The sequence below is a fragment of the Abramis brama genome (genome assembly GCF_963993115.1).
Source record: "Abramis brama genome assembly, chromosome: 21".
In the NCBI taxonomy this organism is placed as follows: domain Eukaryota; kingdom Metazoa; phylum Chordata; class Actinopteri; order Cypriniformes; family Leuciscidae; genus Abramis; species Abramis brama.
Genome location: NC_139983.1, coordinates 16,981,254 through 16,993,901, shown reverse-complemented (window position 1 = coordinate 16,993,901; position 12,648 = coordinate 16,981,254). Strand labels below are relative to the sequence as shown.

The window sequence follows — 12,648 nt, the reverse complement described above, 5'->3', positions numbered from 1 at the left end:
TTTTTAAATGGCATATAATAATAATAAAAAATCCTCCATGATCATCAGTAGCAGGTGAAGAATGAAAGAACTCATTCCACGTCATTGATAGGGATGCAGCAGCGCGCGCTGCACGGTTTCCAACTTCCAAAGTGCTTTACAGCGTGACTGTTTTACGTCTCTGTGCGTCACAGCCACGCCCATTACAACACATTATTACACCTGACCTAGCGGTTTGGGTTGTCTACAGACGGCAGTCCTGAGGGAGAAGGAACTTTGTTGTCAGCTGTTCTCTTGCATCCCTGTGAACTGGGAGTGATGAAGCAAGAGGTCAGGTCTGCTCTGGGCTCAGCTCTCCTCGGGCTGGCAGAGGGTAACCTTTCTGCTCAGAGGTAAGCAGGTGCATCCCATTATCTTCTGTCCATTTCTTAATCCAGTCAACTTTAATGTCATTTTTTTATGTGTAAGATGGATAAAGCTAGCGTACAGCATTCGTAAGCATAATTATGGAAAGATTTGAATTAAGCTACTTATTTATTTCATTCTATAAAAATTTGGTCCCACTTTGTATTAGGTGTCTTTAACTACTATGTACTCAAGTAAAAAAAAGAAATGTTAGGTATAATATACTTACTGTGTTCATGTTCTTTTGCTGCTAATGAGGTGGGATAGCTACACTTAAGGTTAGGGACAGGTTTGGGATGAGTAAATTACATGGTATGCATGTAATTACTGCAATTAATTACAAATGCAATTACATGCAGGAATTACTAAAAATATATAAAAAAGTTAATTTAATATTTAAAAAATATCTGCAAGTCATTTATAGCAGTAATTAATTAATGACATCTATAATTACATTGTTGACCCTTGCTTTACCACTTAACCCACCCTTAAACCTACCCATAAACTAAACTTGTCCCTAACCTTACCCGTATCCTCATTAGCAGTAAAAGTGTTTTTCAACACAACATGAACAACACAATAAGCACAATGTACCTAACATTTTTTTTTTGATAAGTACATAGTAGTTAAAGACACCTAGGTATATAAAGTATACCTAATTTGCTATACATCGTTTGCTTTAATGGCAGCAGCACTCAAGTACTTTATTTTAAACTGCAAATAACTAGTTGCTCTTTTTCCAACAGAGGTGTTGGTCTTGCCCGGGCGCACTTCGAGAAACAGCCGCCCGCCAACCTGCGCAAGTCAAACTTCTTTCACTTCGTGTTGGCTTTATATGACAGTCAAGGTCAGTCTGTGGAGACTGAGCACACTGCATTTGTGGACTTTGTTGAAAAGGAGAAGGTGAGGAGCAGAGGTGGACAGTAACAAAGTACATTTACTTGAGTACTGTACACTTTTTGAGTATCTGTACTTTACTTGAGGATTATTTTTTCTGGAAACTTTTTACTTTAACTTCACTACATTTGAAAGACAAATATTGTACTTTTTTTCACCACTACATTTCTGTCAAGGTCCTAGAGTAGAAAGTAGTAACGTCAGTCAGGGGAAGATTTTGGTTGCAGGGGTTGCATTTTGGTTGCAAATCAGGTTGACGTCTAAGAACCCAACGGAGAGACGTTGGATTTTGGTTGGAAATAAAAGTCGGGTTGACGTCAGATATATAATACAACGTCTGTCCAACGTTGGAGATTAACGTCAATCTGACGTTGGATTCTGACATCAACCTGATTTTCATTTTCAACACTGGGTTTGGTCTTCTAAATGCGAATTTTGTCATTGTTTTGGTGTACACTAGCTTATAGATAACAGTAAGGCTAACATATTCATACTAAAAGCCAAAAAACTTTAAATAGGACACTATTTGAGGGAACAGCCATTTAGGTGTCCGAAACCATTGTGGACGTTTTTGAGTGCATTTATTCAATCTCACATTCAATCCCACTACTGGAACTGTGTTCTAGAAATACATTTGATATTGATATGAGGGTATGGGGCGATTTCAGACACAACCAATAACTGAGTAACGTGAATATTATTACTAGTCTTCTCGACTAGATGTCATCCTTTTTTTTACCCTTGTAGGATGTTACAAGGTCCCTGAGGAGAAATGTGGAATATATGAAACATTGGGTTTATTGGGTTTGATTAGATTAGAAGTTATGATGCCATGTAAGACAAAGCATATTTGTTTTTTTCTGTTTGATTTAGGAGCCAGTAAGTGAAAAAACAAACAATGGAATCCATTACAAACTCCAGTTACTGTACAACAATGGTGAGCAATGCCTGCATTACAAATAGTCTACTATTACTATAGAAATACACTTACTTTGAACTGTCATTTGTATGTCGTTTTGTACTAATGTTGTGCTGTTCATTTTCCTGTCATTTAGGTGTCAGAACAGAGCAAGATCTGTACATCCGTTTGATAGACTCTGTGACCAAACAGGTAAAACAATTTCGGCACTTTCATATTATTTGCAAGAATGTGGTATGCATCTTACCATTGAAAGTTCGCTTCAGTCAAGATTAAATGTTTAAAAAAACGTGCTAAGATGATATTTGAAATACTCATAGATGTTATCATGATACGTTTTATATATTTTATTATGCATAACATTAACCTGCCATTTGCCTACATTACCTCTACTATGTCAGGCAATTATGTTTGAAGGTCAAGATAAAAACCCTGAAATGCGCCGTGTTCTTCTAACTCATGAGACAATGTGCAGGTAACTTTTGTTGTCAAACTGCACTATTACACACTAATAGACAAAATCCCATGCATGCTGCAAACAAACACGTATACTCATAAAATATTCTTTCAAATTTAGTGTTTGTTTGCTTTAATTGCAATATGCAGGTTACTTTTTAAAAAGGTGATGCAGTGGTAATTGTGTGTGTCTTTATATGTGAATATTACAGCCGATGTTGTGATAAGAAAAGTTGTGGAAACAGGAATGAAACGCCTTCAGACCCCGTCATTATTGACAGGTAGGACAATCAGTTACATTGTATAACATTTTAATTGAGTAATGAAATGTATATACTGTAATGTGTGTAAGAGAAAAATGAGGGAGAGAAAAAGTGTATTGTTTAATGAGCTATTCATTTAAAAAAATTGGATTTATCAGCATTGCGGATAAAATCAGACATACACTTTTTACTCTTTCATCTCTCCAATTCTCAGTTTCTAAACTTTTCATCTTCTTACATCATTCTCTCAGTGATTCTTTTTCTCCATTCCCTGATCCACACATATGGTACCTTCACATGTTTGCAGAGGAAAGGTGTTAGTCTTGCCATCCAAATTATGCCCTTTTCTTTTTATTTTATACTTAGGTTCTTCCTGAAATTTTTTCTCAAATGTAATCAAAATTGCCTGAAGAACGCTGGGAACCCACGAGACACACGTCGTTTCCAGGTACACACAAAAAGTTCAATAATCATATTACTGATGTCCTTTATGTGTCTGATAATAGATTGGTAACACTTTACAATAATACTAACATGAACTAACAATGTGCAATATATTTTACTGCATTTATTAACCTTTGTTACTGTTAGCCAATAAAAATGTTAGTTCAGTGCATTAACTTATGTTAACATACTTAAAAATGTATTAGTAATTGTTGAGATTAACTAAGATGAAAAGTATTGTTTTCATCTTAAAAGTATTAAAAGTATTGTTCATTGTAAGTTCACATTAACTAATGTTGCTGTTAACAAATGAAACCTTATTGTAAAGTGTAACCAATAAATTGAATTTGCATGTTAAAAAATAAAAAAAGACTGTCCCTTATAGTCCTGGATCACACTTTAGATTAAAACCACAATGGTAAAAATGATAAATGTAGCTTGCATTAATTTAATTTATTCGGAAATGTATTTAACCATCCTTGTCCAACATCAAAATATTCTTTTGTGTGCTACATTTCCTGCACTACACTAAAATGTACTGTGCATTGCAGGTGCTGGTCTCTACCACAGTCTCTGTTAAGGGCCACATTCTAGCCATTTCTGATAACATATTTGTCCATAACAATTCTAAGCATGGCAGAAGACGATTTGAGTTAAGTGAAGGTACAGTAATTACAAACATATCTGCAACTTTTTGTATCATTTAACAAAATTACACCAAAAGAACAGTGTTGGTGCTGGATCATTGAGAGAGAGAGAGAGAGAGAGAGAGAGTGAAAGTGGAAATACAGTTAATCAGTACAGTTAAGAACCAATAACTATTTTATTTTTATTTTGTTAACAGTTCCTGCACTTGCCTTCCATACTATATTGTACCAAAATGCTCTAATTATAGCAACATTTATTCAGCGGCACCTCTACACCGTTATTGAATCAACAGCGTGACACATATATGACAAGTGTAGTCTGATTCCCGAAAGAATGACTCTTATGAAGCAGTTCAGATACATACACAGCGACCAGTGTATTTTGATTCTATAATGAATGACTCTGATGAGTCAGTTCCTTTTAGTGAATCAAAAACATATAGAGCAACGAATCGAATGTAGTCCGAATTAGAGACAAATAGCTCTAATGAATCGGTTCTGAATCAAACGCACACCTAACTATGTAATCATATGGCAATACTTGGCAATTAAGTATTTGTTGTTTAATATAGGCCTATTGTTTCAAATAGTTAAGGCCAATTATTGGATTGCATTTATGATGTGTCTGAAAAAAACATTAAAATGTCTGTTTTTATACACCTTTACATTAAAAAAAAAAGACTGTAATCATTCTGTATCTGTAAAGTGCAATACTGTTACTGAGTGTATTGAGCTAATATATGTGTGTGTGAATGTAGCAGAGATCCCCTGCATCAAGGCCATCAGTCCGAGTGAAGGTTGGACTTCAGGTGGAGCCTCAGTGATTATTATTGGAGATCAGTTCTTCGATGGTCTACAGGTGGTTTTCGGAACAGTGCTGGTCTGGAGTGAGGTGTGTAACAGTCTCAAGCTCTGTTGCCAATCAAATAATTACTATAAATACATTCATCATCATTCCAGTTTTTTTTTCCTTGGTCAAATCTAATCCATCCATCCGCCACCACAGATCTTCCACAAATCTTTGTGAATTTTGCAAGGTGTGAAATAAATTTTTCCCGATGAATTTAATGGTGAAGTTAATCAGAATTTCTATACTTCCTGATGACTTTTTCTGTTTTGTGACAGGTCATCACACCACATGCGATTCGTGTGCAGACTCCACCTCGTCACATCCCTGGTGTTGTGGAAGTTACGCTGTCCTACAGATCCAAACGGTTGTGCAGGGGACCTCCAGGTCGTTTTGTTTACACTGGTGAGAATTATGAGTTTGCGAGAATAAAAAAAAAGAAAAAAAGTTGCAATTTACTGTAACCGAATTTATACAATATTTTTTAAGAATATGTGAAAGCGTATTATGTTACATAATGCCTTTTTGGACTTTTAGAGATTCTCATTTGTTATGTTGCTGGCAGATGCATTAGAGTTTAACTGAGAAATTTGTTTCTCTGTTTAAGCTTTAAATGAGCCAACCATTGACTGCGGGTTCCAGCGGCTGCAGAAGGTCATTTCTCATCATCCTGGTGATGTGGAAAGACTTCCAAAAGTGAGCCAGAAATACTAAGTGGACTTCCCATTTCTCAATTTACATTTTTTTTCTTCACGAATTCTGTGTTTTCTGTTTTAAAGGCACACTATGCAGTTTCCATTTTTTTTCTCAAACAGTGACCCCTAGAGTCGCTGTGGAGTATTTGTATTTAACGTTACTGTCGTAAATATCACTCATGCAGAGCCGTCTCTGCACTCTTCCGACCGCGCTTTCTTTGTTTTCTTCGTCGACTCTGCAATGATTCACGTCTGAAATGCGCGCTAGTGTCTTCCATAGAGGCTGCTTCATATGTTGTTGATGTATGTGACGTTGTGCCGTAAAGTCGTGATTCTCGCAAGATTTGTCGGAGCACCACCTCTCAAACTTGCATTGCTGGTTTTGCCAGCGGCGCCCCCCTCCCTGCTTTGCTATCGGGATGATTCGCCATACTACGAGTTCGTTTACCATCGAAATGATTTCGAAGCTGTTATATTAAGGTACAAATTTTGCATAGTGTAACTTTAACTGTTCTAGGTTCTGCTTTAAGTGTTTAATTAAAATTGAAAGGGATAGTTTCCCTAAAATGAATATTCTATCATCATTAACTCACCCTCAAGTTGTTCCAAACCTGTTCAAAAAAATTTTTTTCTTCTGCTGAACACAAAGGAAGATGTGGATGTTGGTTACCAAACAGTTGATGGGCCCCATTGACTAGTAGGTTTAAAAAAATACTATGGTTGTCAATGAGGTCCGAGATCTGTTTCAAAGATTTATTTAAATATCTTCCTTTGTGTTCAGCAGAACAAAGAAATTCATACAGGTTTGGAACAACTTGAGGGTGAGTAAATGATGACAGAATCAGAATTTTAATTTTTGGGTGAACTATTCCTTTAAGTCATAGAAAAGCATGTCTAATCACCAACTGGAATTTCCAAATGGAGAAATGATTCTGTGCGCACCGTTTTATTTGACTCTTGGAAATACATAAAGCTGTATTTATTTTATGTTATTTTTGATTGACAGGAGGTCTTACTGAAAAGAGCAGCTGATCTCATAGAGACGTTTTACGGAATGCCTCACAACAACCAGGTGAACAGCATTTTTGATATCAACATTAAAATTTTTTTACTCAGGCTTGCTACCCAAATAAACAATATCGATTAGTAATAAGAAAAAATATTGTCCGAGAGTGTGTCAAAAATACTATGGGTGCATATTAAAAAACAATTTTTTAATATCTGCTTTTGTAGCCCTGCAAATAAAGGCTTTTTAAATACTTTGAGTGCCTGGATGTGGACTTGTGACTCTTGTGACATTAAGAAGGATCCACTTATAATTGTAAACAATATTGATTGCTGCTGAAATCCAGAGTGGGAAGTGATGTCATTTCTGTGCTTCTATATGTGCCTGACAATAGGAGATGATTCTGAAGCATGCGTCCGACATAGCCGAGGCACTCCATGGGAGCCCACGAAACCCATCCCACACAAATTCACACAGGATAATGGGTGTAAACTCTTTTAATGGACAGTTAACTGCGAACACAGAGGTATCACAGGATGTAGAACGAGGTATGCAGTATGCGTGCATGTGCGTATGGTACATATGCCCCACAACAGTGTTTTAATAAATGAATGTCTCTTTCAGTGGGATTCAGTCGGAGTTCAAACACTGGCTTTGTTTTAGGCAGCACATCCCAACAGTCTGATTTCACTAATATCAACACATGCGTGAATGGACACGCACATTCGCACCTTCACTCCAACATGCCAAGGCACACACACTCAAACGCACACCCATCCATGGCCGGGCACACACAAACACACGGACGCCAAACTTCCTCTGTGCCAAACTTCTCCTTGGCTGCCACACAAGCATTCTTAGATAGTCCCACAGAGGACACACAACACTACATCGGTAAGAACATGTCTTTCTCTTCTGTATCAACTGTCGAACCTCAAGACTTTTTTAGACTTTTTTTCTGCTTTTCATGACATTATTAAACTGAATCATGGTCAAACTGCATATGTAATGCAATTATTTACACTCCTGAAGACAAATATATATGTTGGTGGTTTCACATGTTTATTTAATCCTTCCTTGTCTTCTTTCTCTTTCTTGTGGTTCTATAGTGAAGCAAAAAAGTGCATTTGCTCCAGTTCTGAAGATGCAGTCTTCAACAGCAAGTTCAAGTCTTCCCATTTGCACGGTGAGAGCACAACACACATGCACAACTCCTCTCTCGTCCACCTCTACATTGTCCCTTTTATTTACTGCATAAAGTGTATACACACACACACACACACACAGCCTTAGGGAGTACGAAGTGTGAAGAGCATACACATATAAATTTGTGGAGTGTGAACATTTGACAGGCTCATGTCTATTCTCTGTTTGTCTTTTACAGCCTTGCATGGACTAGTGACACCAGTCGCTCTCTCTCATGGACAAACTCAGAAGTGAAGGAATCTCTTTGTGGTGGGGGAACAACAACATCTATTTTGCATTTTGAATGTTTTCTCAGTGCAAGCAATACAAAAATAAGAAACTATATGCTAAATTGTGTTGGTTGGTGATGAAGCATTTTTTTTGTTCTGTGTCTAAACAATATGCACCTGTCTATTATTAGTGTGTTTGTATTATGTGTGGCCAAGACATTCAATATTTACTTGATATATATTTATTTGATATAATAATGTTTTCATAATTTATTCCTGTGATGGCAAGGCTGTTTTATTCCTGTGATTTTCAGCATCATCACTCCAGTCTTCAGTGTCACATGATCCTTCAGTAATCATTCTAATATGCTGATTTGGTGCTCAAAGCATTTATTTTTATCAGTGTTGAAAATTATTGTGCTGCTTAATATTTTTGTGGAACAAGTGATGTTTTCCTGTCACATTTTGTAAATCTTTTGTCTAGTGTGACCACAAACCTTTGAACAGTATTGTATGAGGAAATCTTATCCCATCACTCTGTATATACCAATATATAAGACATTTTCTTACACTCTTACAAGAACATTTGTCTTCAAAAAACGTATATTTAAGGGAAAGAAAATGGTAAAAACTGGACATAGATTCATATTTGACTAACTGTTAACAATGAAAATAGTTATTTTCTAATGAAGATTCATTGAAGCCCAGCTTCCACATGGCCCCTATCTTGACAAGTCTATTCTTCATGTCTCATTAAATTCTCATATTTGTTGAGAATTGCTCATGTCATGGGAGGCAGCTCCGCTTGTTTTCTGTAAGATACTTCACTGAATTCTCAGATAAGCCCTCCATCAACCATCAAGTTTTACTATGAGGAGGCGGCATCAGAAATAAAATCAAATGCTGAATATGGAGTTTGTCTCTCATAAATCTGAGTGTGTCCTCCCTGTGCATTAGAGAGGAGGCTGCACACTCATAAATACCAAAGAACACAATTGTGTGCTAACTGTGTCATGACCACAACTATCCACTGTTGTCGATGTTCAAAACCTGTGTACACACACAAGACACATTTGTGCAAATTGAAATTATGTGCAAAATGAGAAGTATACAATGTCTATTGAAATCCCCTTTAATTTAACTAATAAGAGTTGATATATGATTCAAGATTATTGGCTTTTTTCTGTTATTAAGACTTGCTAGACCAAAATATGTCAATTATGGATATTAAATACAGTATCATACCGCTACTGGCCCCCTTTCGGCGGACTCATGGGCGGACTGCATCAGTGAGGCTGGCTGAGAGCAATATTGTCCAATCACAGAACTGAGCACAAACATGCTGTGCTGTGATTGGTCAGTTCTCCTGTTTTGTTTAGTACATTTTCTAAGCAGGAAGTGATTTTTTTCGGTCATGTTCCAAAGATATTAAAAAAAACTGTCGTCGTTGTAATTGTGTAGGTAATATATATTATTTTACTGCTCACAACTGCAATAAAAGAATGTCATCTTGCATTAACTGTCGGTGATATTTAACTGTGACATTTTACCTGTGCGCAAAAAACTAACTTTTGATATTTTGTGTGCACGTGGGGGATTATGATGTGTGACCATAGACTGTGTGTGACAGCTGGTTGCACTTGTCATGGCTGTATGCGTTACACATGACTTTAGTATATTATTGCATGTGTTTGACGGCGTTTTGACAACAGATTGCTTGCTGTGTGCAGTTTGCGATGACTGACAGCGGTCATTGTGTGCTGCGTGATGTGATTCTCTGCTCGCCAGTGGGGGAGATCCTGCTGAGCGGCTGTGAGAAGGGAGTCCACACCATTAATATCAAACTGGGAACAGATAAGGAGGAGAGGTAACTCTCACAAACATGCACACAAATTGAGCCAGCAGCACCCAATAACAACATGTAAACCACACTTAAAGTGCAGTTATGGGAGCAATGAAGCTATTCGAAACTCTGAATCAAGTTAAGCAATTTATAAGATGATGTTACTGTACATTTCTGTTTTAAACCCTCCTGAATGCCTTGCCATATTGACTTCTTAAGTTCCATTAGAGCAGTTTTTTTACAAACTGAAAAATAAATGTATGAGTCAATTAATTGCATGCCACAGGTTCTGTTAATTGATGGTATTATACAACTGGTATTATAATAATAACCTAGGGGATGTCGTTTGTGAATTAAATTCCTTGGTTTTAATTGTTAAAGATGTTCACATAAACACTGAAAGCTTAAGTGAAGTTAAAATTTACAATTCTTATTTTTTTTATGGAATTTTGCAGTATTTAATATAAATGATTTATCCGTGCACATCATTATTATTATTTTTAAATTCATGTGCCCTCGCAAAATAACTTTCACCCCACACTTTTTGCCAATAACATCTCTTCTCTTATGACATGTTTACTGGCGTGAGCACGGGACAACCTGTCACTTGCATGAGATCAAAGCAATAGCAAACCACAACGATCCAATGACCTAATTAATTCTCGATGATATACGTCACTATAGGGAAGCAACTTCCGTTTCATGCTGACTTTAAGTGTATCCTGTTGTAGTGTACACCCCGTTGGCCAGTCAGAAATGAGCCCTGAGTTACAGTGCTGTGTTGACTGGCTTCAGTGCTACTTCATGAAACCCGAGTCCATCAGCACTCTTCCTCTGCCTTCCATACACCATCCACAAATGCAGAGCGGTTAGTCACATACACACATTACCACACTTCACCTCTGACTCATTTATACCTGGTTTCACAGACAAGGCTTAAGCCTAGTCCCAGACTAAATTGCATGTTTGATCTGTTTTAACTGAAAGCAACTTGCACTGACATATCTTAAAAAAGTCAGTGCCATGTTTTTTTCTCAAGATGCACACCAGTAATGTTTTTTTTATAAAGCACGTTTATAAAAGCTACTTAAATGTCCTAATTGAAGGTCTAATCCTGGCTTAATCTAAGCCCTGTCTGTGAAACCAGACCTTAAAGTAATAACCAGGGCTGCGTTTCTCAAAAACACCTTAAGCCTAAGTAGATCGTAGAACCATCGTCTCTATTATCAACTTGGCTCACGATGCTTGTGAGAAACACTGCCACTGACACTTTTCTCCCTGCCTCTCTTTATAAGATTCTTTTAAAGCGCATGTGCTGTGGACTCTGTTGAAGGAAGTGGGGCTTGGGAAAACGGTCTCGTACAAGCAGCTTGCTGAAATGATTGGGAATCCAAATGCTGTGCGAGCCGTGGGCTCAGCCATGAAGAAAAACCCTGTGAGTTTTGTTGGAATGATCATCATGACAGATTGATTTATCTCATCTGATGCACAAACTCTGTTGTTCTCTCAGATTCCACTGATAGTGCCGTGCCACCGGGTGCTGCGCAGTTCAGGGGACAGTGGATCATACATGGGAGGAAAGGGGGATGATATTAAAGTTTGGTTGCTCACTCATGAGAAAAAAGCATTGGAGCTCAATGCTTCAAAGAGTGAATAATCCATCGGATGGACCCCAAAATCTTCATGCTGCTTTTTTTTTTTTTATTAAGTCTGAGTTTGAAAAACATTATGACAGATTTTTGATTGTTTGGAGAAATTATATTCCAATTGAGAGAACAAACTCTTTGTTAACAGAGGAATCTGTTTGGAATTGTGTTTTTGAGAGCAGGTGGTGTTATGGTTGTCAGTGTTACATTGACATTGTTAAATGTGATTTTATAAACAAGATGTTTAATCCAAAGGATTACAGAAAATTATTTTAAATAAATTGTCATTTCTTTTTTTATTGTTGCATATTTTGTAATCTTTTATTCCTGAAATTCATATGTGATATTTTTTGCAGCAAATTATGCTTATATAAGTTATGCTAACTAGAGTTTTATAAAAAATGTTTAAGCAAATAAACAGCTCTATAAAGCAAATTAGATGTTTATTAATGGTGGATCAATTATCTACACTACTGGTCAAAAGCGTGAAATATTAAATTAATATTTTTTAATGTTTTTGAAAAAAGTCTCTTATGGTCACCAAAACTGCATTTATTTGATCAAAAAATACAGTAATATTGTGAAATATTGTTAGAGCTCAAAATAACTGTTTATTTGAATATTGTGTGATTTTGTCAAACTGATAAATATACCAGCAAATGTGTACCAGACGTTAGTATTTTTTTATTATCAGTGGCGAGTTTTATTTTTTGTTCCTCCATAATGTGTCATAATGAAAAATCATTAATTTTCTCAAGCACAATTATCAAAGATTTCCCCTACCAACATCTGAGTGTTTTTATTTTTTTACATAAAGCATTTAATTTCATTCCGCAACTTTTCAAATGCATACTGCATATGGCCGAGGGTCAAATAGTCACGTATTTCAAAAGAGTTCTTAGTTCCTCTGGATGTCAAACACACAGTTGTGATCTCTTTAATGGGAGGATGAAAGAAGGGCGTCCCTGGTGAGATATCCACAGTCAGTAGTGTGCTACAGCATTATACTGTGTTTGATCATATGTGACATGAGCTGCATCCACCGCCTCAGGCTGTGCTGATCTCTCACTAAGTCTTCACATACAGCATCATGCCACCTTACAGAACAGCAATTTGTGCCTGACAGAAAAACAGTTGGATCGTGCTCAGTGAACACAAACCCTCCCTGTAATTTCAAATCATTCAG

General features: G+C 36.7%; 2 protein-coding genes across 3 annotated transcripts; both read left to right on the top strand.

Annotated features, from left to right (window-relative positions):
* Positions 1-297: 297 nt before the first annotated feature.
* Positions 298-8,878, top strand: LOC311071763 (transcription factor COE3-like; the record flags this gene model as incomplete). The annotated part of the gene is made up of 16 exons (XM_084096301.1): positions 298-371; positions 1,131-1,287; positions 2,155-2,218; positions 2,337-2,392; positions 2,602-2,675; positions 2,869-2,937; positions 3,286-3,367; positions 3,915-4,026; positions 4,769-4,902; positions 5,136-5,262; positions 5,465-5,553; positions 6,559-6,624; positions 6,953-7,106; positions 7,183-7,452; positions 7,668-7,744; positions 7,943-8,878. The coding sequence occupies 16 exons, from the start codon at positions 298-300 to the stop codon at positions 7,955-7,957; spliced, it is 1,620 nt and encodes a 539-aa protein (XP_083952427.1). The 3' UTR covers positions 7,958-8,878.
* A 463-nt stretch (positions 8,879-9,341) lies between these two features.
* On the top strand, positions 9,342-11,759 carry LOC311072195 (methylated-DNA--protein-cysteine methyltransferase-like). 2 transcript variants are annotated; one of them, XM_084097011.1, is made up of 5 exons: positions 9,342-9,434; positions 9,704-9,840; positions 10,548-10,684; positions 11,112-11,251; positions 11,327-11,759. In XM_084097011.1, exons 2-5 carry the CDS (start codon positions 9,710-9,712, stop codon positions 11,471-11,473), a joined length of 555 nt encoding a protein of 184 aa, XP_083953137.1. In that variant the 5' UTR covers positions 9,342-9,434; positions 9,704-9,709; the 3' UTR covers positions 11,474-11,759. The 2 variants fall into 2 exon arrangements, with proteins under 2 accessions (XP_083953137.1, XP_083953138.1); XM_084097012.1 differs by having other exon boundaries at positions 9,354-9,430.
* Positions 11,760-12,648: the final 889 nt, after the last annotated feature.

Coding starts and splice junctions, on each gene's coding strand:
- LOC311072195 (XM_084097011.1), top strand. CDS start 9,710: ATGACTGACAGCGGTCATTGTGTGCTGCGTGATGTGATTCTCTGCTCG. Junction 9,841..10,547: donor GGAACAGATAAGGAGGAGAG/GTAACTCTCACA, acceptor ATCCTGTTGTAG/TGTACACCCCGTTGGCCAGT. Junction 11,252..11,326: donor CAGCCATGAAGAAAAACCCT/GTGAGTTTTGTT, acceptor TTGTTCTCTCAG/ATTCCACTGATAGTGCCGTG.